The 25,550-nt window shown below is 46.4% G+C and overlaps 1 protein-coding gene across 6 annotated transcripts in view; it reads left to right on the top strand.

Annotated features, from left to right (window-relative positions):
• Positions 1–25,550, top strand: part of FOXP1 (forkhead box P1) — a 337,019-nt gene that overhangs the window by 230,406 nt on the left and 81,063 nt on the right. For all 6 annotated transcript variants that reach the window (XM_042880828.1, XM_042880831.1, XM_042880827.1 and 3 more), the window contains one exon: positions 5,022–5,153. In XM_042880828.1, the coding sequence (XP_042736762.1) occupies positions 5,022–5,153 (132 nt within the window). The remainder of the gene's footprint in view (positions 1–5,021; positions 5,154–25,550) is intronic.

Raw genomic sequence — 25,550 nt, 5'->3', positions numbered from 1 at the left:
TGCGGCCAGGAGGGCAGTTCTGGGGGGGCAGTGCGGAGCACCTCGCTTCTGCACTGTGCAGTGAGCTGCCAGCACATTTTTTCCAAGGGTAGTTTTTGGCCTTCGAATATCTTCTGTCTCATCTCCTCTTGTTGTGTTGTGTTTTGTGTTTTAATGACCATAACTGAAATAACGATGATGTTGGCTGGCGAGCAACTTTGCAGATTTACTGCTTAGACACTTCAGATGGCCGTGGGACCGGCTCTGATTTCTGGGAACGCTTCCTTCCTCCTTTCTCAAGTTGCTCTCCTGATGGGCAGCTTTGTCCACCTGGAAAGGCCCAAAATCCTTAGGAATCTGGAAAAACACATGGGATTTCTTTTTATGCTCTCCCCGCAACTTCTTTGTGCATGGTTCCTCATTGCAGAGGCTGTTGAGCACCCTGGGATGCAGCAGGGTATGGCAGACACAGCTTCTGCTGGGTGCTCATCTCCTGCTTGCCTTGCACCAATGTGTACTCATCTCCTCATGTCCTCCGCTTCCCTGCCTTTGCCAGAGCAGCCTTCCCATGCACAGGTGCAGGAACAAGCTTCTCCTCCCACTGGAGTTGCTCCCTCATAGCTGTAGGTCTTCTTAATTCATTAAGAGCTGATTGATGTTATTATCAGCTCCAGCAGATGGAAAGGGAGGAGCTTGAGGTCTTCTTCCTCAATAGGCTGATGGAAAAACAGTTTGGAAGTCACTGCCTTGTTGTACTGGCTCCAGCGGTGGAACAAGTTAGCAAACAGGCTCCATAGGACTGGATCTTGTTACTGTTTTCCTTATGTACTAATGCAGTAAGTATATGGCATTTTAGCAGTACTTCTATTTCTAAAGTTCTGCTCCCTTTTTCCATTGTATTTCCCTGTCCCAGCTCCCGTCCCCAGTCAGGATGTTCTGGTCAGTTGAAGGCAGAGGCAGCGCTGCATTCTTACTCCTAGAGCAAAACTTCCCTTAAAAGGGTGGTGAAACAGAAAGATTGAATTGCTCGCATGAAAATGTCAGATTACACCAGTAACTTCAGTGATAACAGTGCCGGATGTTCTGGGCAAACAACAGCTGGGCAAACAAGTCGCGTTCTGTCTGTCTTGCAATAAAATTGTCTTGGTCATCTCAGGCGTGCACTTTGTTTTTTCCCCAATGCTTCACTAGCTGGCAAACAGGAAAGGACTGCCACTGCCCTGAGCACAGCGAGAGAGGGTCCAGAGGGGCTTTCTGCCTCAGTAGTGCTGTGACTCGGATCTGTGGCATCATTCAGTGAGTCTGGATTCACCTCACAGGGAGCTTGGCGCTAACGTTTTACCTGGGTTAGGTGGCCGCCAGCGTTTGATCCCAGATACCATTCCAAGTTTGTGTAATGTCTCTAAAATGCAACATTTCAACTGCTTTCTTACTGTTCTGTTTTACGCAAGAAAATCTCCTTATCTCTTGGTGATTTCCAGTGGATAAGAAATCAGCTCAGGACTTTTGCCGTATCTTGCGTTTAAGCGCAGCACAGAGCGGAATCAAGATGACTCGGTTGGTAGCGAGCCTTTTACTGCAGTCATCTTTTGAGATCTGTGTTGATAGCTACCCCAAATTGTTTGCGTCTCACAGTTAGACAAGAATTGTGGCACTTAGGAGATGCGCTTGTTAGGGGATGCTTTTCTTTCCCTTCCTTAGGTAAGTGAAGAGATTTTCTGTTTGCTGTGCGGAGGGGAAGATGATTGCCAAAGCAATGTGGTATCTGTTGGAGACTGGGATTCCTGCTTGGGTGTATTTGCTCCAGGAGCTTGGGTGGCATCGTGTGCTCTTGATGTCCCTACCTGCTGGCTGCTAGCGAGCGCACTGTTGCACCAGTTGGGGCTGATTTACTGCAGCCCCAGCACTTGTTCACTTGTGGAAGTGCACGCATGTCGTGTAGATTTAGGCGGTAGCTATGGCAGTCGGGAGGAATGCATGAGAAGAGCTTGGAGATGTCAGAGCACCCGCTCGCGAGGAGAGGACCACATTAGTAGAGCTGCTGGCTAGCGGTAAATAGTCCTGGCACCCTTGTTTCGGGACTTGGCAGCAGCAGGAGTTGAACTGAGTCCAGCTTTACTCTCTACTGCCTGTTCAGTAAGTTGAGGACAAGGCAGATGATTAAGGAAATGTGGGGAAACTGCTACAGAAGCTTTTGGAAAGATAAGAGACTTCGGTCTCCATGTCTGACAGTCTGGCACTTTTCACTAGCATTGAATTCACATGCAAATCAAACGCAACATCTACTCCCACAGGAAGCTTTATTAATGTACAGGCCTGCTCGTGAATCTGTGTGCTGATGAGAGTTATGGGACCGACTTTATTATCAAATTGATTTCCCTCTGCGTCATCACTGGTGTGCCGTGTGGCCAAGCAGTTTTTTGAATGGAGCTAGCTGTCCTTCACACCTCCCATTGTGTGCAAGGGGTGTGGATGAGGCTTCGAAGGGATGGGGTAGGTGTACTTGTTGCAAGATGAGAAGAAGTGAGCAGTGTAATCCAGAAAGGATAAGTGAGTTGGGATCCCACTGTAGAACAGTAGTTTGACGCAGATGTTTGGTGAGAATGAGATCTGAGCTGCAAACAACCTTCCACATCTTAAACCTAAGCTCATCACAAGCTTAGCTTTTATTACTGCCGCTTATTTATGAACAGCATTTATGAGCAGCATCTTGAGAGAAAAGCTGAGGGAAATGCTGTTTCAAGCCACAATCTGCCAAGCTGTGCACTCACCCACACCTCTGTCATTCTCCCTTTGCTGCTCCTGTCCATCCACACCGCTCCTCACAGCTGCCTCATCTGTCCCTGCGTTGTGCATGGCTGTGCGGGCGCGACAGGAGTGGGGCAGAGCATTGAGTGCTCCCCCAGTTCCTCACCAGCGGGCAGAGATCCACGCTGGCCTGGCCAGCTCCAGCAGAAAGTAGGCATTTCTTGCACGGCTACTCATTTCTGGGAATCTTCAAACATTTCTGGCAGCCAATTTTAGTTGTGCAACCTCTCAGCTGCCAGAACGGATAGAATATGATCATATCACATGAAATGCATGCAGGGTCTGCTATAGCAACTGTATTTCAAAGAGACAACACATATGGTGGCTGGTTCTTTTTGGAATAATATCTATAAGTTGATGATGTTTTATTCAAAAAGGCTGTAGCTTGAAAGGTTACGGATGTTCTGATTGTTTGGTGTATGATTAAAGAAAGGCTTCCGTGGTTTTTTTGGCCTGTTGAATCCAATTACTGGGAAGTAAAATGATCATTTGATTGCACATTTACCTGGAATTATTCTTCTGCAGAGCCAGTCTTAATAATATATAATAACATGTTGCGTTTGTGCTGTATAGAGCTTCTTGTCTGAGCAACTCAGAGTGCTTTACAAGTATTCATTAATTAAATAAGCCATACAACACCCCTGTTAAGTAGGTGAGTATTTGTTGCCCATCCCTTTACATTTTGTAGCATTTTTTTCCTGCCCACCCTTGAAGCTGCCTTAACAGCCAAATAAGCTAATTCAATGGAAATAGCGTTTTTTAACGGCGCTTAGTGCTTTCAGCATAAAGGCTTCCTTGGCTGCCTTTTATTGCACCATGTTTGAGGTGCTGCGGGTGCACGAAGCATCAGCTGCCCACCTGGAAATGCCGAGTCCGATTTCAGCTTCTGCAAGCCAGGCTCTGTTGGGAAGAGGCTTTCTGATCCAGCGGAGACTTGTCATTACGTTGGGACAGGCGGTGTAGCTGAGTGTGGAGAGGTCTTTTCCCCAGCTCCCTGCCACTGTCAGTGCTCTGGCAGCGCAGCTCCGGGTGCCACGTCCCATCAGAAGCCAGGCTGTGTTGTGGGATGGCGGCTCCAGGCCTGCAGGCCCTGCAGTGTGCGCCTCATCCTCAGGGCCACGCTGTGCTCCACATGGCCACGGAGCACTTGGCAGCTCGGAGATGCACAAAGCATATCTGACTCCTTAATTAAGTAGGTATTAATTAAATCACTCGGAGAGCGTACACAGTAGGAGTGGGGAAGGCTTTTTCCCTCCTTCCATGTAGGCATCTTGCACAGGGACTATTTTTCTTGTTTTACATTAATGAAGTCTTCAGCCTTCCCACTTTTCCACCTACGCATGTACTGAACGTCTCCAAGGAGACTAAGGAAGCCCGCGTCCGGCTGGTGGAGCCTGCAGGAGCCAAGGGCTGCCATCTCACAGCTGAGCCTTGGCTGGGCCACGGCCCACCATGCAGAGGTCAGCCTCGTCTTTTGGTCCTTTGTACCGGTCCAGAGGAGGATGTACTTGCACCTTTTCCTGCTTTCCCTTGGGTTTCACCTCCTCTTGCTATTTTTTCCCCACCTGATGAGGAACTTGGGCCTCACAGAGCAGCTGGCTCCTGTGCTTGGCACTGCTTTTCTCTTCCTTTGTGACGAACTGTGCAGAGATCTACCACTGAGTGATGCACTGCTGGTACTTTTGGGTGCTGTGTCCTCATCCCTCCATCCCATAACACTGCAGCGTCCCTTTGCTGCTCTTCCACAGGTCTCCTGCCATAGCTTTCTAGAAACTTCTCTGCCTTCCTGTGCTGCTCAGGAGAGCAGGTGGTGATACGTGACTGCCCTTGTGTAAACCTGCCTTGACTCCTGCAGAAGATGAGCATGAAAGCCATTGGCACACAGGGCTGCTAGGGAGCACACAGGGCTGTGAGCTGCTCCAGAAGCAGGGTGTCAGTAACCCAGTGGTGTCACTGCTGGGACTTCTGGGGTTACTCCTGGTACCCACACAGAAGCTGAACTTGAGGTGCTGCTGTTCTTCTCCGTTGTCAAAATGGGAGATGCATTGGGTGGATGTCACTTGTTGCGTGTGGGTGCTGAGATGTTTTCAGTGCTGCAGTGTTTCCTGGGTGGATGCGCTTTGGGACTGTTGTGGTGCTCAGTGACCCAAAGGGTGTCTTGACCAAATGCTGTGCCGGTAACTGCCCACCTCCTCTCTGCTGCAAACTCAGTTTTCAAAACTCTTTCCTCACAGGCTCTCCAGGTAGCGCGGCAACTTCTACTACAACAGCAGCAGCAGCAGCAACAGCAGCAACAACAGCAGCAGCAGCAGCAAGTTAGTGGATTAAAGTCTCCGAAGAGGAATGACAAACAGCCGGCCCTGCAGGTAAGGCGGCCCTCGTGCTTCATGGGGGGCTCTTGCAAATGGAAGCTGAGTGGATGCTTTCACTGTGAGTGCTGGCATGGGACTTCCAGGAGCACTTGGTTTTGAACCAGTTTCCTCTAGGGGAAGTGACAGCAGCTGTGGCTCATGTATGCGGGAGCAGCTAGATGCTCTTGAAAATCCCACCCATGATGTCTTTACAGATCTGCAGTGTGTACTTCTCCTAGTGTCTAGTAGGGGGGGGATTATTACAAAATGGAATAGCTTTTGTTACAGTGTCAGTTCGCATAGGAGATTTGCGTTAACAGTTCTGTTTGATTGCTTTTCAGTTTGTAGTCTGTGTTCACTCAAACCGTTGATTCGCTGTGTCGAGGATATTGGGAAAATGTTAGGATATCATATCATCAGTGTGGTTTTTTCCCTTTTATTTTCTGCTGATTTATGGACATCTTCATGAGCAAAATCTGAATATTATCAGGCTTTGCGCTGTTATGAATTCGGAAAGCTAAAACCAATACAGCGCTCCCAAACAGAAGATGTATGCACACATACGCGGCTTTGGACTGCATTCTGCTAGTCTTGTGGGATAAATCATAGGAGTTAAAGACAAAAAAGACCTATTAGGTCATGTATCATATTTTCCTTTTTTTGCTATTCTCATGTTAGAAATCCCAAGTGGTGGTGGGACCGCTATTATTTTCCTTCGGATGGTTTTCCATAACAAAGCACGCACTCAGGAACTTTCCACTTCAATTCCGTCCTCTTGCTCCAAGTAATACTGCTTGTATAAATACTGAGTCAGTCCCTTGCCTTGCCTCGTGTTCACACTCCTCAAACATCTGAGATACTAACATGTACTTGCCAGTTTTGGCAAATTATATGTATCTAGTTCTTTATGTTTCGTAAACCGGCACTTCTAGACCCTTGACCACTTCTCTGGCTTGCAGCTGGTTATTGCTTTTATTATTGCTCTCTTTGCAAATGCACTGTGTCACTGTGCTTTTGATAATAAGTTACTGAATACAGCAGCTCAGTTGTAGTCATACAAAACCCTGTAGCTGGGACATTTATCTTATCTTGCTGTTCTATATCTGATGCTTCAGCCTCTGTAGCCCCAAATTCTTTCCGAATGTTTTTTTCAGTTGTTGTCATAGCACATTGTCAAACTCATGTCTGTTTTGCTCCTTCTAATTTTTTTTTTAGTTTGATATACTATCACCATGAGTTCCCTGACAGCATTGCTGCTTCTTTTGCCTTGTATATGTGCTTCAGATTATTTTCCTCCAAAAATACAGATCCTACTGTCTTTAAATATGTAGTAGAAGATGGAAGGTAGAGCTAAAGTCACGAAAGGCCTTGACATTCAAGCTAGAGGACCCGGTCCTGTAGTCCTTACCTGAATAAAGCTCATCGTGACTTAAGGGAGGTTTTGCCTGAGCAGGGATTATCTATTAACTGCAGCCCTTGGTCCAGCAAGGACAACTTCTAGCTTTGGTGTAGTGATTTCATCTTCAAAGCATTCTGCAAATACTGATCTCCAAAACATCCCCAGAAGGGAAGTCTGGTAAGTAAGTAGCATTATCCCACTTCTGGATGGGGAAACTGAGGGAAGCAGGTGAAGTGACTCGCTTAGGATCGCAGAGGGAATTGGTTTTAGGGGTAGGATTAAGATTCATGAGTTCCTGGCTCCCACTCCTGTGCTCAGGCTGCTGGACAACACCTCACACTTTATAGCTGAGCTATTATTCTTTTGGAAACTATGAAGCATTTTGTCATTGGGCAAATATACATTTTATTGGCAGTGTAGAGGGCCATAATCCAAACCGTTACATTAATGCTTTCAAAAATATTTTATTTGGTAAATCCATAGCTGATCCATATGCCTTTTAATAGACTCTTCCACTGGGGACATTTTTAATGAGAGATTGCGCTGGCTAGGTCCAGTGTCAGGTACTAAAAGAAGTGCTTTGTTGTGCAGATGTCTTAAGAATAGCTCCGGAGGATGAAATATGACTGTGTTGACCTTTCAGCTGTGAGCTTATTTGTCAGGATTCAAATAAGTTGAAAGGATCAAACCAAACAGTTTCCGTAGTCAGACTGGGAATTGTGTTGCAGAGGTCAACAGTGAAGGCCACATCGCGGATTCCATAACACAGCCAATTGTTGGTACGTATTAAAGTACTGGAGCAGCTCCTGCAGTCAGAGACACAATTAAAATTCTAATTTATTAATGTATACAGAGAGCTGGCCCAGCCTGCCACTCACTGATTCAAACGACTGCCCAGTCTTTTTTTTTTTTCTCTCTTTACTCCTGGAGCTTTTGCAGTCTTAAATGTACTGGAAGTCCTCTGGAATAGAACAGACCTCCGTTACACCAGTGTGTGGCTGTGAGGAAACCACGGCCCTTGGCTTAGGGTGTTGGAGTAACACTGCACACACAGCCACCCACAGCCCCGGCACATAGCATGTGCCTCTTACTGTGCTGACAAGGCAGTCCCTGCTCTGACAGTATGCAGAATAAATAATGAGGGTGGCGGAAACGTGCCCGTTTTTTGGAAAGTTTTCTGGAATAATGAAGCAAACCATCTTTGTGCTTCGTTAATACATTGGGGCTGCTTGAGGCTGGGTCTCCCAGTAAGATGCTCCGTGGTCCTTTGGGGCCGCAGTGCTGGAGCCTGGCTTGGGGAGAGCCCCAGCCATCGCGCGCCGAGCAATTCAATGCCAGTATGCATGTTTTGTCATGTAAACCTGACTGGCACAAACAGATGTGCAGAATTAATCTGGTGAGTGCGGGGTGGCTTATCTGTTATTGTCTCGTGGATAATTTCCTGTGTTCCCTTTTCATTGGCCGATCAAATAGCCACAGAGCTTAAATGCGCGCCGGCATCGCGGGGCATTGCTGGGTCAGGGTGCCTTGAATGGCACGCACACGGCAGTGGGCTCAGCCATCGTCCTGGGGATCTGTTGACCTCGATAATGGTGCCCAGAGACCTGCTTTTAGCAAATGCTGAGATATTCTGTTATAAGGACTTGGACACGGGAGTGGAGATGTGCTCTGCTGATAGCTGAAAAAAAAAAATAAATCTCCAAATACACGATGACTCACATTTTGAGCCTATCTCACACTGCTGTGCTCTAGATTTGGCAGTGACCTCCGGTTTCGCAGCCTGATGACACTCAAAAAAAAGAAAATTGAAAGTTAAGGAATGGATTTAGTAACAGCAGTTGGGAAGAGAGTATAAGAAATACCAAAGCCACAAAAATTACTTGAAGTGAAAAAAGGCTAATGCACGGTTGATAATATATTTGCCATAATGTTAGATCTCCTTGAAACTGAGAAACAAATAATTGAGTGGGCCAGGTACACTTAGGATTTTGAGAATTTGCACCTTTTTCCTGGCCAAGATAAATATGTCTTTGTATTAATAGATATATTGATGAAAATTTGCAGCTTTAATTGCTGTGATGTTCTTAACGATTATTCATTTTGGTTCTTCAGGCATTTTAGTTGTTGGCAGGAGCACACAGGTTGGAAACAAATCAAGAGACACATTTTCTCCCGAGAAAGTAAAAGTGCATGTGTGTTTTGGCAATACTAAAAATACAATTTTTTTTAAAGACGTAAATGTTGTGTGTTGCACTGAACTGAAAGCTGGATACTGGACTAAAAACAGATTTAGGATGTCCAAGTCAGTATCTTGCAATTTAAACTCCTCACTTGACTTCTTTACCAAATGAGACTTGTTGTATGCGAGTTAACCTATGTGTGTTTGGAGAGAAGAAACAATGAAATTACTAAGATGGAAACTCCTGTTTTCAGTTGACAAAACAGAAAGTCAGTCTTTAAGTCATGGCCAAGGAAAGAATTTGTTTTAGATCTTCAGGGTGAGACTGGGGGAGGCAGAGGGGCAGGGCTGTCTTCGCCTTTGCATTCCGGTGCTTTTTAAAGCAGGCTCTTGGCCGGGCTTTTGTAGAATGTAATTTGCATGCTGTGTTATCTTCATGTTTCTTTTCGGTATCTTGAGCAATAGATGAGAGAGAGGGAAAATGGCAAGAGCAGGAGCAGGGTAATCTGTGCAGCTTGCTGTTTGGGGCAATTCATACTGTTCTTTATGAAGACAGAAATTGTTCACTTGATGACATACTGAGCACTGCAGGGTGGATGGAAAGGTGCTCTCTGTTTCACTTGGAGCACAGAAGGAATGGTTCTATAGCTTCAGCTTTTACGTGTCCTGTACCTTTTTACATAGTGGTAAATTTAGCAGCTGGCAGAGAAATTATGCCTCAGCAGATATTTTGGAAGGGGAAATACATTTGCAAGCATATTCACTGGATTTGTGTGAGTGTCTCTCTGATTCACTCTGAAACATGTGAGTTTATCTGAATTTGGCCTCGGTCAAACCAATGGAAATTCTGCCACCAACTTGTAGCAGGGTTAAGATTTCACTTCTGCAGTGCTTGAATAGATCACCCGTGAACATTTCATTTGAATCTTTTTTTTTTATTTTATTTTTTATTTTTGCTTTGGCAATAAAACAAAGTTGAGCATTGCTGGTTTCTGCTGAAGGACCGTCAGCTCTTTATTTTTCTTCCTCAGCCCAATTATAGGTGTTAGTCAATTCTTGGAATACGCCTGAGAAGTGCTAATATCACCAGCTCCACAAACGTAACAAAATCTGAGTCAGGTCCTTGAAATCACAAGATCAGCTCAAAAATGTTGATGCTGAGGGCTTTTTTCAGTGAAACCCAGGACCTTTTTTTTTGCTGTCCTTTTCCATTTTTTTAGCTTCTAGTACTTGGCCTTTCCAGCTTTCCAGCCCGAGCAGAAAGGTGACAAATGTGCTTGTTTTTCTTGAAAGAAGTCCGTGATTACCCTGTAAATAGTTGGTTGCCCAAGTCTTGGCTGTAGGAACACAACACGTGAGAGGTGGCAGCGGGATATGGAGCCAACATGGCCTCTCCCGCGGATGGAGGCTGGGATGCTTTGGGGCCCTGCGGATGCTGGGAGGCACCGGGGTGCTGGGGAGCAGAAGCCGGGATCCTGCATCTGCAGCCCCACCTCCTGCTGGACCAGCCCCAGTGTGATTTTATAGCAGGCTTTCTGCTTTCACACAAAACGTTTGCAGAATACCTTTAAGGATGGGATTTCTGGCCGGGTTGCCGGGTTGCAGGGCTCGCTGTGCCAGAGCATGGCCTGTGCTGTCCGCGTCGTGCGAGGGGAAAACAAATGAAACGTTCCTGACTGGTCAGAAACGTGTAAATTGCTGACAAAATGACACATGTAATTAAGAGTGCTCCTGCCATTTTACCTTGTGGTTTACACCTACGGTGTTGAAAAAAGAGAGTGACTCCCACCTCGCTAATTACCATTATCACTGAAATGGTAGGGTTTGAGTCATTAGTTCCATGTGCATTTAATTAGAGGAAGGCTGAAATTGGATTTAACTTATTACTTTTTCATGGATCACTTTCTTGTCATCACTTCAAATTGGATTGCAGCCCCAGGTAACTAATTATGAGCGCCACAGGATCAAGAGTGAAAAAAAGGTAATTAGGAATAACACTGTTGGACCCTTGCTGGTAGTCCACTTGTACTTGGGAAAAAAATGAGAGCAGTATTTTGTAGTATTACAGATGGGAGAGTTAAAGGTAGGCACTACTGCTAGGAATCATGGGAGCCTGCCCCCCTCCTATCGCGGTTTATATGATGTACAGCTGGGTTGAAGATGTTATATCGACATGGTTCCACAATCAGCTCCTTAATACCTAGATTAAACTTGTAAAAGCAACAGATTGGCTGTAGGTATGAGGCTTCTCAGCAACTGTTTAGTCAGGGGTCCTCAGGTGCGTGATTGCAGCAGAGCTGTCAGGGCACTTTTGAGCCACGGCACGGAGAGGCGTAAGTACAGCGGGTTAGAATTGATAACAAATTAATGAACACATTAATGATCTGAAGAGATCGTTCGGGGCCTACCAGGAGATGTGTATGCCAGGAGCTGAGGCTGGCGGTGGGCATCAGCAGTTTGGCCACACCGCCCTGCCGGCATCGCGCTGCTGCTTCCCTGCTGTGCGCTGGAGACGTTCTGCTTTTGTTTGGCTTTCTGTGAGGAGGGCTCTGTTGGTTGGTTTGTCCTTTTATTTTCTTTCCCTCGGTGTGCTTTTTTGGTCTCGTAGGTCTGATCTCCAAGTTCTGCTTTCTTCAGAAAATACTTTAAAACAAATTGTTTTATTTTCATGTGCAGAACAGAATTCAGAACTGCAAGTAATCAATTTTATTGACACAGTCTGGAAAAAAAAATGTTGATGAGAGTTCAAGGATGTGAAAAGATTGGAATTTCCAAGTGCCCAACACTCTGTGTAGGAAAATTTCAGAAGTAATGTCATTAAGTGGAGGAACTCTTGTGCTGGGGTCTGTGAGAGGAGAGCCTGCTTGTGGGCCCACTGCTGTTGCTAGGAGGTTGTGCAGACGATTTTTGCCTTTAAAAGTGGAAAACTTCCTCAATTTCTCATGGTAGTGAATCACAGTTGAAAGGCTAACGCGATTTCCTTAAGTTGTTTAAAATGGCTTTTAATGCTCTGTTAATGTAGGCAAATATTTGTGACTCAGTGTTGGGTAAGTGATGCTTGCTCATTATTTCCTGATGCAAGCAAAGTGTAGGAAATTATGTGAACACCATGCAGAGATGCTAAATAGGCTAAGAGTAACAAAACTCAGTTATAGAAATGGAGTCCTTCCTCATTTAGCTTACTTTGCAAAACAAATCTAGAGATTAAAAGGTATTACCTTTAACACAGAAAAAGAGAATCTCTTTTAATAGGTATCAAATTGATTTACAATTTTTATACACAGTATTCATCTGCGGTTGAAATGGGGGCAACCTGAGGTCAAGTGATGTAGTGTTTCCATTTTTCCATATGAGTCTCACTGTGTGTGATAAAAGCAACCTCCTTGATTTTCTAAGTCTGCAGGAATTTCTGATGAAGTGCAGAGGTCACTGTGCTGTCAATTTGAGCAGGCAGCATTTCTGAACTACTGTTGTTTTCTTTTTTTCCCTCCCCTCCTACAACCCGTGGCACGGCTCTGGCACTCACACACACACACACACACACATGCTCTGAGTGCTCCAATCTGAAACTTATTAGTGCGTGGTGCTGGAGCCTGTCCAGTGGTTAGAAGAGCTGTCGGAGCGCAGCGTGCCAGCTGTGGGCACGGGTACCGCGGGCAGAGGGGCGGCGAGGGGCAGCCCGGGCTGGCAGCGTGCCTGGCGGGGAACCAGCTGAGATGGGAGAGCGGCGAGATTGACGCGGTGCATCTGGGAACTGCTCGAAAAGTTTGCTTCTCGAAAAAACTACCTTCTGTGATCGTAAGGCATCATCTGTTTTCCCGCAGATATTGTTTATAACAGGGTTTTCAAGCACTTGTCAAATAACCAGGAGTGAAGGAAACAGGCTAAAAATCTCTTACCAGGATGAGTCCTGGCGTAACTGGAAAAAAGCGAAGTCTCGTAACAGAAAGGCACAGCTCCCAGCATCGCTCAGTGCCTGAGAGGAGCCGGGAGCCAGAAGCGCCCCGCCGTGAGCTGCAGGCACGGCCGTGGGGCGGTGATCCGAACCTGGGGATGCTGCTTCGCTCCGGTTACCGAGCTGTGAGATCATGGGCAAAATATGATAAACATATCGTGGCCGTAGCTTGCTTGTGTAACAAAAGATCAGGAACTTTTATTAAGTTTGTTTTCCTTGTCATATTGTAAAAATTTATTATGTGTACTGTGTATATTAGAAACAGATTTGGGTAATTCTGTCTAAATGAAGTCATCCCAGCTATTTCCAGACTGTCTGTTTTCGGTTGTGAATAATTTTCATACATCAGATGGTTGTCATATTTAGTCGCTCTCTACATTCTAAATAGGACAAATCCCACTGTGAATCTCCACAGACTGGAGCTGCCTCCCAGCACGGTGGCGGTGCTGAGCACGGCAGGGCCCAGCAGTCAGCTCAGCTCCTACCTTTGCGTTCACAAACAGGTTGAGCAAACACAGAACGAAGTTACGTGCGTCAGAACTCTGCTAAGTTATCAGAATCTCCTCTCTCAAAGAACGAGTGCTTTTTTCTATTGTAACACAAGTGTAGAAGTTCACATCTCAGTGCTCAATGCTGAAGCTTACGTCACACGCACAGCTACGTGCCAGCTGAGCTGCTGTGATTTTCCTAATCCTTGCAGTGAGGTTTCCCTTCCCAACGTGGTGAGGCTGTCTGGGCTCCTCGTGCACACGCTGCAGAGATCTGCAGGGATGATCACAGAGCAAATTCTGCCCTGAAACCGTCAGCTTGGCCAGAAATACTTGAGTTATAGCAATTCAACTTTGAGAAAAAAGCGAGGGAGAAAGAGAGAAGGCATTTGATGTAGCCTGTGTGAGCAGAGCAGAGCAGCTGTTTACCTCATGTGTTTAAATCTCTAGAGCTCATATTGAAGTTTCGGGGCAGCAAGTGCAACATAACAGAGTGAGTAGAAACGTAGAAAGAAAACCGGCGAAACAATTGGGAATGTGCTTGGATGTGGCTTTGGAGCTTGACAGTTTTACAGCTGTGTAATCAGGTTGACAAAACATTTTGTGGTGTGTGCAAAGGAAAAACTGTTGTGTTGCTGAAATGTTTTTATATTCCCAGTAAATGTAATGTGCCCTTTATAAATTACTGATCTATTTAAGGTGTAACGGTAATGGCGCATAATCTCAGTGCACTCAAAGCCTAGAAAATTAAAGTAGACTGAAGGCACAAGAAAGAAATGTACTTTATGTCAAGATGAAGTTCGATGAAGCATAGAGAAGATGGAATAGATTATTAAATAAACTTTGAGGGAAGATGGAAAAGGCACCGAAATCTCTCATTTTGAAAGGAATTAGTTTACTTGATTATATGCAACTGTATCACACTCAGGGAAGTATAAGACAAATGAAAGCAAAACAAAATTTAATTGAGCTATTATTTTGCAGACTTTGGCTCCGTTTCAGACAGCCTAATCAAATTGTGCTTTGCTCAAATAACTAATGTTAAATGCAGTCTACCAACAGATGTTTAAACAGAGACTAATTGGAAAATCTACATCCTGAGTTTAGTGCGTCTCGCCGAGAAAGTTTGGAAATGGGATGGCGAGGAGGCAGGACGCCAGGAGGACATCAGGTGGCACAGGGGTCTGGAGGCTCTGTCACTTACAGCGTGTATTTTTTAGAGCAGTATGAACTCAAAACCCTGCTGTGCTTTAACTCGGTAACCTGGGTGGCACATCTGGGTGTCAGCTTTGCGGCATAGCCATGCAGCCAACTGGATATCTCAGACATGTTGCAGCACTGGGATAAAGAGCTGTGTAAGTGACAGCCACCAGGGTGTGTGCTGGAGTGGAGGATCCCACTGAGCCGGGCTTGGCTTCCTGCGGCTTGGTTCATACTGAAGTCACCCACTGGTGCCAGTGTCATCTGCACTGGTCTGTGCAGCTGTAGCCGTCAGCCCCACGGGGACTTCTTGGCAGGATGTTATACTCTGTGTACTTGTTGGTCATTGGGATTTGGGGCTGAAATGTTGTTCACGGTTGGTACTGGGGAGGGCACACCAGTGGGCCACCTGTTATGGCGCAAGGAAAGGAGAGCTAATGTTTTGGGTGTGTATTTTGGGAACTGAGGCAGTCAGTTGTTCTGGGTGGAAGGTCGATCTACACGGTCATGAGGCAAGAGGCAAAAATCAGAAACACCTCGTGTGACATTTCTAATCTTTCACTGGAAATAAAAAAGGAATCAGTAGAAGTGTTTTGGCTGAGTCCTCGTGGCTCAGATAACACCAGCCCAGCCTGTTGGTTTCCAGCCACAGCGCACATTCATCTTTGGATCCCACTGGGTTTGATAGCAGGACTGGATGCACCAGGACTGCCTTGTGGGTCGTCACCAGTGTCACTGGCTGTGCTGCAGCCTGGTGGCCCTCTCAGCCACATCCCAGTGCTGTTGGGGCTTCAGAGCAGCCTGCCTCTGAAGTTGTTCCACACCCAGTTTGGAGTGGTGTTCTTTGGGGACCGGGCTGCTGTGGGCCGAGGGGCTGACAGCCTGCAGCGTGCGGTGTGTCTGCTGCCATAGCAGGACTGCTGCTGGTGTTCTCCAGGCTGTCTGTGCAGTGTGTAATGGGGAGCAGCCAGCCTGAGTGTAAAAAAACAAATGCTCTTTTATACATACACATATATGTATGTATGTATATATATATTTCCAAATTTACCAATTGGAAGCCTGCAAAAGACAAATTATATTTTATGGCTTGTAAACAGCAGGGCAGATATTTCAGGAGAACTGCAGACAGCTGTAATTTTGTGAATGTGCACAAATTACTCGGAAAACAAATATCCCTCTGCCTACACAGCTGTATTCACCACTGTGGACCAGAATACTTTTTGCATGATGCTCACACTTGGTTCCACGGAGTATAATAACGTTTAAATGAATATAGTGTGATTGAAAAGCGGAGTTGGAATTAATGCTGTGAAAGCCTGCGTGGCTGCAGGGATGGAGCACTGCCCCTGCCCTGGTGCTGCGTGGCTGTGCTGGGCCTGTGCCTGCCTGGTTATCCGCGCCCAGGTTGGCTGAATGCAGAGCAGTTGTGTGGTGTAATTGTGTGCTGGCAGCTCCTTCTGTTTGTCCTTCTGTTGTGCGATAAGGAGTTTACAAAGGAAAGTATGAATATCAAGAAAGAAGGCAGAGAAAATCCCCAAAAGTAAAAACACGGCCAAGCAAGTGCACGTAAAGCACCGGTTGGCAAGAGCCGAGGGCCTTGCATTGATTTTAGTTTTAACTTCTGTGTTTATTCAAAGGCTGTGGATACAGGTTAACTTCCTTTGCTCAATATTTATTGCTGTGTTGCTTGTCTCAGCGTGGAACAATGAGTACTTTGTGCATCGGGTTAAAGGATTGTCCCGTTGCACTCCATCTCCTGCATCTCTCTCCATACCTGTGGGTTTCAAGCAGTTTATTTTAATTTCACGTTTCTGTGCTCTGTTAGAGGAGGTGTGGGTGCTGCCCAAATCGAGTGCTACCAGGGCGGGTTCCTCCTGCCGTCAGCAGTGGATCGGTGTGGTTACGGCACTGCCAAGGGTGACAGTGCTGCTCCCACCCTAATTTAGGGATGGCAATGACTTTGGGATGGTAGGAAAGGCCCAAAGACTCACCTTGGCCAGAGCCCAGCTGTGGGGTTTGGGAAGTAGCCCCTAAATACAGAGGGATTCTCTTTGAGCCAGGGCATGAATACAACGCAGAGCACAGCTAAGGTCGTTCTAAATCCCATCGTGTGCAGCTGACAGAGCAAGGGAAGGTATGTTTATGGCTTCCATCGTTGTTATTTTTTACTTGGGCTTGTTGCTTGGAAAACGTGTTCATTTTGAGTCCTCCACTCAGCTGTGTCTACTGAGAAGAAAAACAGAGCAATATCTTCTGGGAGAGCCCCACAGTGGACACATCAGAGCTGCAGTGACAGCTGCAAAATTGTTTTGTTGTTGTGTTGCTAATTCTGCAGTGAGTGAAAGGGACCACCCTGCCTTAAAAAAAAAAAAAAAGAGGGAAAGGAAAACAAAACAAAACCCAGAAGCACTTTCAGTTTGTAACCGTGATTTTGCTGCAAAAAAAAGAAAAAAACACAGTGCACAACCGTATGCCTGGGATGGGATGGCACAGGAATTGCGTGGGCTTGTTTTCGGTTCTGGTCACTGTTGCCTCAAACCTGTAGGAGATCCATTTTTATGCTTCTGCACTTTGCCACCAAACTTGAAAACTCGAGGAAATTCAACTTCTGTGCATTGTGAAGTCATTGTATCCCAGCAGTGCCTGGGGGAGATGCATGCGCTTGGGTCCTCAGCCCTCACCCTGCCCCCACCAGCAGTTAAATAGCGCAGAGCTCTGTGTGTTGAAGATAGAAATACAAAAAAAAAATCACTCCTCTCTCAAAACCTCACAGTATTTTTTTTTATCTCCTCGCCTGTGTGCATTTAAAGACAAAAATGAAAAGAAATCCCAGTTCTGCATTGTTTGTGTAGGCTTATGAGCCAGATTGTACTACAGAGCACACTGATGTGTCTTCCCCTGAGGTATGGAAAGATCTATGTGTGCTAAGCAGGTGTTTTCATTTGTTTAATTGGAGCTGAGTTTAGCACAATATTACAGATAAATGAATTACACATGTTCAGTAATTCATAGAAAGTGATGGCTGTTTTGCTTTGACACTTGTCTTCAGCTCCTTATAGAGATGGAGTGTTGGCCAACATGGACAGAGGTCCTGCAAAAAAAAACCCAAAAACCTCCATGCGTGCCCAGGGAGCGCCTGAAACCCGCTTGCTAAAGCTGCCATAACTATTTTATCTTTGTTTAAACTGGAACGCTTTACGTTTTGATAGGATCTGGTTTTGACAAGCAAGGTATCCCGGGGATGCTCCTTGCTGCAGGCACCCAATGCGGTCTCTGGGTCGGGCGCTCAGGCCGTGCTGCTTTGCAAAGAATGGGCAGAACGGGTCACTGTGCAGCTTCCCTTGTGGCTCTGAGTTGTCGCAGCCCTTGGCCCGCGTCCAAATGGATAATTACATTGAACTTACCCAAATTTCCTCTGCAGATTCAATTGTAAACTATTTTCTCGCTCTCTCCCGCCAGTGTTGTATATAAGTGTGCTGCGCAGCGTTAAACAACTGTCACACACAGCTCCGGGGGCTGTCGGGCACTGGGCACAGAAAGCCAAAGGCTGCATCAAAACTTGCGGTGAACTTTAGAAGGGAGTATTGTTTGTGCTTCTTCAGTTCATAAAGCGCTTCAGAGCAGGCACTGGGCTAGAGCTCATGGTTGGAGCTGAAGTTCGCAGCAGAAGGTGCCGACATTTCAGGCAGGCTTTGAAAAGCCACTTTTTCAGGGATGACCTGAAAGCCTCCAAGCCTTCTGACAGCTGGAATTGGGTTGTTAGCAGCTCACCTCGAGTTGTGCACACCGGGCTGCAGTGCTCCTGCATCCTCTGCGCTCAGTGCACCCACCGCAGCGAATCGCAGGGGCTGAAAGTGAGCTGGAAGCGTGTAGAACTGTTACTTGTGCGAGTGGTTTCCTGCGGCGTGCGATTGTTCTGCGAGAGGCTCTTGGGAATTAACGCGCGTCCAATCCCACTGCAATCTCGGAAGATTTGTGGCGGTGTAATCTATAAACTCTTAATTATATAGAGAGCTGAGTAAATAGCTTGAAATTTCTTTCAACTCTTTGTTCGCAAATGTATATTGCAAAGTGCCCATCCCACATGCACACGCACACCCACCCTTTTCCTTCCTTCCTTCCTTGTTTTACACCCACTTCCACCAAGGCTTTGGCTCGGGGCATCCTTCCTTACCCGGGGAGCTCCTGCAGGGCCGCTGGGCCCTGGCTGCTCCAGATACCCCCCTGCACCCATCTTGAGGTGGGGCTGTCGCGCAGGTCCCCCCTCATCGTGCAGCTCATTTGGGAGCTGATTCTGCCGCTTGCAGAGCTTTAATGAGATGTAAATTGTTTGTGATGCTGCCTTATTAATTGTATTGTAATTTTAAAATCATTTGCTTGTTAATTGTATTTAAATAGCTGCCACTTAGACAAGCAGAAAGTTTCCAGAAAGATAAATGGATTTCTCATTTTACCGTGTCTGAAGGCGGCCGCAGTGACCTGTTGGGGCTGCTCTGACACTCCCAAAATGGAAGAGTCACCGTGTTACGTGTCTGCTGGAAGCTCTCTGTGCCTGGAGAGCGAAACATGGAGAGGGTTGGGAGCGTGGGATGGAGATGGCTAGGAAGATTTTGAGGTTTTGTGGATGGTAGAGATCAGATTTGGGGAGATGCTGTGGATCAGAGTTTGGGGGACGCTGTGGGTGCTGCTCCAGTGCAGCAGTTCAAGCCAGGGCAAGGTCCTCATCCTCAGCACCTCCAGGGCTCTGCCGTACACGTGTTGAAATCAGTGCTGAGATCTCTCTCCACTCCAGCTGAGCAACACAAGGTCCCCGCTGACCTGAGCTCAGCTGGCCTTAAAGCTGATTTTGATGCTACATGGTTGCTAGCCTTGACGGCAGCAAGCTACACCATGTCAGTTGTATTTTTGTTGCGTCTGAAATGCCATTCTGGAAAATGAAGAGTAATCTTTTCGCATCAGTCCGTTCTCTCCTTAGATGGGCTACAACCCCCCTGCCCACAGTCCCAGCTGTGCATTGGACCCTCACTCCCTTTCTGCCTCCTCTTCCTGTGACGTTCCATGTTCCCTTCGTTTTCTTTTCGCATCTTTGTTGTGTGGCAGGACCAGTAATAATAGTTAATAATTAGCAGCTCAATAGCACTCTTCACCTTCGGAGCAGTTTTGGGCATTAAATCACTGCAGCTCTGCTGGCAGTATTACAATATTGACTTGTTACTTCACCAGTGTCACCGAGGCAGCAAAAGCTGCATTTTTATGGAGGCCAAAATTGGGTCATTTTTTTTTTTTTTAGAGCACAAAATTGGCAAAAAATAAAATTTTCTCCTAGGCTGACACTTTGTTTGCCAAATTTCAGCATAGAGCCAATTTTTAAAGCTGAGTAATAAACACCTGAAAAGTTCTGGTTTATAATGGCAGTGCTGAAAAGCCATTAAATGAATGGCACTGCTATAACACAAGAAAGTCCTCTTAAACTGCTGAAAACCCTATAAAAGCTGGATGGAGCCTTAGCCAATGTAGCCTCGCCTTTGAGCCCTGTGTTTAGAGGTACAAAGTGAATCCTGAGGGGATCTTGCAGGGACGGGATGGCAGATGATGGGAGGCATCTCTTCTACTCTACCGCATGGAAATGGCTCTTCCCCTGCTAAGTGGTGGAGCAAGGTTTCTTTACTAGGAGAGTGGTTAGGCCCTGGAACGGGCTGCCCAGGGAGGTTGTGGATGCCCCGTCCTTGGACGTGTTTAAGGCCAGGTTGGACGGGGTCCTGGGCAACCTGATCTGAATGTGTATGTTTGGTGGCCCTGCTAGGCAGGGGGGTTGGAGCTACATGATCCTTGGGGTCCCTTCCAACCCGGGTGATTCTGTGATTCTGTGAAGGTTGGGAGCTGAGATTTTGTTCCCAATGCACCTGAGCATCTCACCACGGATGCTCCATCGGGACAGTGGTGGGGAAGGTGGGACAGAGCGGCAGGGAGCAGGAGGATGCCAGGTGGGGGGGATGGGGATGAGGTTTGCTGGCACATGTGTGTGCACATGGCACGTCCCCGCGAGCATCCTGCGTGCACACAACTGAGAGCACGGTAGCAACCTCACAAGCCAGCTCTGGGCCTGCCCTCCTGCCAGCTCAGCTCTGCTGTGAAGAGAGCTGCCTAGTAAAACAGCACATTGACCAGCAAAAGGAATGGGTAAATGAAGGGAACAGCTATTAATGTGCCAAGCCAAGATGTGTAATTATACCGTAGGACTTTCCCAAACGAATACATGTTAAAGGTGTAAACCTATTAAAGAAGAGATTTTTCTGTACGGGGAACTTATGTAGATAGAAGGATTTACACTGTACTTTATTCTTGTATTATAAGGTATAAGGAACATTTGAGCAAATCCAGTCATTCCTATTATTACAATATCATACGTTTTTCATACCGTTTTATGTGGTTCTCCAAAAACTTTGGCACTAATTCTCTTTATATTGTTAGGAATTTTCTTTTAAAAACAGAATTATTTTTCTCAAATAGTTAATTAGAGTTTGAACTTCAAATACGGTACTTTTTCCTCCCAAGAATGAGGGTGTTAGATCCATTGTGCTGGCCAAATTACAGTTTGGATAGTTACATTCTCTCTGCTTAATCACCCTGCAGTTCCATTGGAGTGAAGGATTTGGTGCCTCAGGTGTCCTGCATTCCTTCAAGCCTCTCGTGGCCAAATCACTGCCACGAGGCACTGCTGACATGGCTGCATTCAGTGACAGAGCATTGCTGTCTCCTTACCGAGTGTAAATCGCGTGGTTTTGCTCCTGGAGATGATTTTTTGGTCACCTGCTGCCCATTAGCCTCATCCTTTTTGTGATGAGGGGGAAAGGGATTGAAGCAGCAGATCTGAGCAGGAAGTGGCCGTGAGTCACAGATTGCAGACAACAGCCCTCTCCACACTGGGGAGAGAGGGTAGGGCAGGGGAGGACGATGCCCTTGAAACCAGGCCCCATTTATTTGGGTATGGGCAGGGTTCATGGCATTGTAGGGCACTGTAGGGAGCGTCTGGGTCATTTGCCAGTCCCATAGGGTAACCAGGAGTCACCTCAAGGGGCTTTTTCCTTGCCAGCTATGGAAGTCACACTGCACTGCTGGGCCTTGGCGTTTTGGAAGCACGGTGGTGGAACATGAGGACAGCCCATCACTCTGCTGCCAGATCCCAGCGCCTGTCTGACCCTGAGGGCTGTTGGCTGAACACCTCTGCAGGAAGTTACTCAAGTCATCGTGCTGCTTCTGCAAAGTTCACTTTGTAAGGAAAAGATGAGCAAAAGCCCTTATCTCCCTTCTAGAAAACAAATAAAATAACTAGATTTCGGTGATGGAGGTAAACTCAAACAATGAACCAGCTAAATACGCTGTATCAGGAAACCTCAGGGACTGCTGAAAGGAGAGCAGTGGCCATTACTGCTAAGGAGGTGTTTTGTTGAAAATACGCCAGCATCCTTTCCCAACAGAGGGAGTGAAAAACAGCGGGGTGCCCAACGGTAATGCTGCCTGTGCCCACCAACAAGCCCCAGTGTGTAGATTGGCACTGCTGGGCGGTGTGTGAGTGAGCTGTGCGATGGACTGACAGGCGTTCTTACATGAAGGGGCCCATATTGCATCAGATCTATTTTAACTTAAATCCGCGGTGATAGAGGTGTGGGTGCAGGTGTGTGTACACGCCTTGCTGTGCAAGCAGGCATGGGTTTTTAGAAGGGTGTATTTTAGAAGGGTGACTTTTAGAAGGCTGTTGTGTTTTAGACTTTTAGAAGGTTGTTTTTGATAAAGATGTTCTCTCGTGAGGGTTGCCAGGTGAGATGAAGAAGCGTCGCAGCCCCTGGCCCTGGGAGAGAAGCGGCCAGGAGAAGCAGTGCCCTGTCGCTGTGTTTGCCACCTTGTGTCTGCCCCATAGCAGGCACAGGATCTGCTTGGCATGCCTGGTCGTTCAGGAGTTAATACTTAGCAGGCACATATGTGTGATTGACATTTGTTTTGTTGATGTTGCGTTCTGTTTCTTTTCTTACCATGGCAACTTTAACATCATGACAAAACACCTACTTTTCCTCTTGGAGCCATAGCTGTTGTCATGCCCAGTAGGTTATTTTGGTATACAGTGGTTGATCTCTTAAAGCAGAGGTGTTGCCATCTCCTCCCAGATGTCACCTCCAGTATTTCCTCTCATCAGAAGGAATCTGTGGTTCTCTGTGTGTGAGCCCCGTGTTTCGACCCAGGGCAAAAAGCGGAGTTTTAATGGAAACTGTGGCATTTCCTCCTCTGTACGTGACATAAATGCTATCTCGCATAATTAAGGAAAGTAACAGAGAACAGTTAGCGGTGATTGCCTTTCAATATATTGTGTACTTTGGGGCAGAAGAATAATTTATGAATAATGCCCATGCATACTTGGAACAATTTGCACACTGTGCTGTGAGTGATGCAGGCCTGGCGGTAGGAGAGCGTGCTAATAAATTTTACTTTGTGGCGGAAACAAGAGATTACAGTTTATTAGGAAAGGAGATGGCAATTTATTAAGATCAATCAAATGCGAACGCAGAGCAAAAATGTTGCCGTTTTTATTTATTTATCTCAAAGCATAAAGAGGTGCAGCTACGTACAATTGGTTGTTTACCTGTGGTGTTTGATTCATTATTAATATTTTTATGTTTAGAGGGAACCATAATTTTGCTGAAATGTCTTCCATAACTCCTGCACAATCATATTCATAACTCACCTGAATGTTGACACATCCTGCTGTGTATATATAAATTAACTGGTAACACTGGCATTATAAAATGATGCATTAAATGAAGATGTGAGTGGTAATTTAAAGCATGCCATGAAGTGAAATTTAAGCCATTGTAGAACAATGAGGGGATTTAAAGAGCCTTTTTCATGCAGAATTTGCAGGGCAATAAGGAAAATGACAGTTTCTCGTACAAAAAGAAAAAGCGCAACAGGGACACAAACATTACTGAAATGTTAATTGCTTTGGTGTTCTGTGTTAGTAGAGACACCATCAGCCTAAAAGTCACTGTTCTTGAATATATTTTACCACAAGAAATATTTTACCGTGAGAGTATTAGCTAAGATTATTAAAAATGACCAAAAATGTTTACTTTGTACTTTTTCTCAGTGCTTTGTGGATAATAAGTTTCACTGTTTCCTGTTTAGTCAGTTGTTTTCCCCATTTGTTTTCATAGGTCTTTCAAACAGCAGCAAGGGAAAATGCAACAGTCTCAAAACAGGAAAATGTGATTTAACCCCACAAAAATGGGCCCGGGGATCCAGGAGTGGGAATAGTATCTGAAATGCCCTTTTCCCTTGCAACTGCCAACAGCAGCTTGCTCTCAGTCTGACTCTTCCCCACCCCGTGTTCTCGGCTTCCACGTGGGCTGATGCCTGCAGAGGTCTGTGGGTGAGGTGTGCAGGGAAAGCAGCAGCAGAACAAAACAATTTCTTCCGCTGTGTTCATCTTTTCACGTTTGTAACCTACTTCTCTGGCTCAGCCCTTGGAGCCTGGTGTCTGTGCTGTACTCCAGTGATTTTTTTCCCCAGGTGTTGATGCTGCCACTCAGTGCCTATCTGATCTTGCGGGCACGCAGAGCCAAATAGCCACCTTGTCTGCCACGCTCCTTCCCTGCTATTTTTAATTTGCTATTTTATGTCTGCTGCTTCGGTCATCCTTGTCAAATCTGATTGTCTCTGTCTGTGATGACTCTTCATAACTGAATGGAATTAAAGTGGGAGTTTATGGTTCTTCTTGGTCTTTTAAAATATTTGCTGGCTTAAAAATGCTTTATATTTCGTAGTGACCTTACTTAGCAAGTGCTACCATCTCCGTTACTGAGGGAATAGACCAAAGATTTTAGCTCTCAGCAGATGTTGGCTGAGCTTGCAGGTATGAAGCTTTTATCTGAAAGGGCATAAAACGCTGTAAAAATACTGCTTGCAGGCTCTGTGGGCAGCGCTCAGTGCTTAGGCAGCATCTTTCATTTTCCAAATGTTTGGCAAATGCTGGTCTAGGGAAGACCCTGAAATGAGCAATATCACCATCCGTTTGGCAGGTGAGGAGGCGAAGGAGTTGAGGCCTTTGAAATGGCAGGTGTGAAATGGAAGGGGTGTCAGGAACTGGGGCCTGCGGGACGGAGCAAGGCCTGCGGGATGGAGTGGGGCCTGCGCACACAGTGGCGGTTCCCAAAAGCGAACGCCGTTGGAGGCTGGACTCAGGCTGGGAGTGCTGCTGGTGCTGGAGTCACGCCGCAGCCTGGCTGGCCAGCTGGCAGTGTTGTGCTTGTGTCACCAGGTCATGCTTTGTATTGCCCGTGCAGGGAAAGAAAGGCTTCAGGCAGGGTTGTGAGCCTTGCAGCACCTCTTTTTTGTTAAAGAAGCCCCAAGACAGAGCTTTTTCCCAAACGAAAGCTGTGGAGCATGCCGTGACCTCAGCCTGCAGGGACCAGGGAGCACCGCCAGCCCTCGCAGTGCATGTTAGCACAGCTCCCATTCCTCCGTCACCGTGCGAGCGGTGGGTGATGCTGCTGCAGGGATGCTGCTGGCACCCGCACTGGGCAGCGGGATGTGGTCTGAGGGAGAAACTGCTGGAAGGTTTAAGCCTATGCATTCCATGGTGTGTTCCTCAACAGGGTCAGAGTTTCTGGGGATCACTTTGGAGTCCAGGAACAGGAGGGGTTCTCTCCAGTGCAGGCAATAATAATTACATGCTCATGACATGCAATGCCAATTTATATTGCTATTAGCTGCCCAGTGTGTTGGACATGTGCGTGGCATTTTGCTGGCTGTGCAGCTGTGTACTGCCCTCAAATATGTGCTGCTCCCATGCCCCCATGCGCTGACCTGCAGTGCGTGTGCCCCTTTAAGAGGCCGTCGCTCTCTGATTCATGTAGGCTGCTGCTGGCAGATTTAGGGTCTTGCAAAAGATGCCCTTAGTCCCTTATTAAATATTCATAAGAGGGTGGGGTCACATTTTTGTGACCTGAAAAAAATCCCATTAATAAATTTGTTATCTGACACGAGAACACTTTAGGGTGGAAAGCAATCCGTATCACATCCCATTTACCATCAGATCACAAGTTGTCAGTAAATTGCATCCTTTGTCTTTGCTTCTTGTGAGGTTCTTTAGCAGCATAGCTAATGGGGCTATTGTCTATCAGCCCCTGACTCCTGCAAA

Source organism: Lagopus leucura, unplaced genomic scaffold (assembly GCF_019238085.1).
Source record: "Lagopus leucura isolate 7727_CA_CO unplaced genomic scaffold, USGS_WTPT01 Super-Scaffold_100028, whole genome shotgun sequence".
In the NCBI taxonomy this organism is placed as follows: domain Eukaryota; kingdom Metazoa; phylum Chordata; class Aves; order Galliformes; family Phasianidae; genus Lagopus; species Lagopus leucura.
The sequence above is the reverse complement of the archived record's forward strand: the minus strand, read 5'-3'. Positions and strand labels throughout refer to the sequence as shown.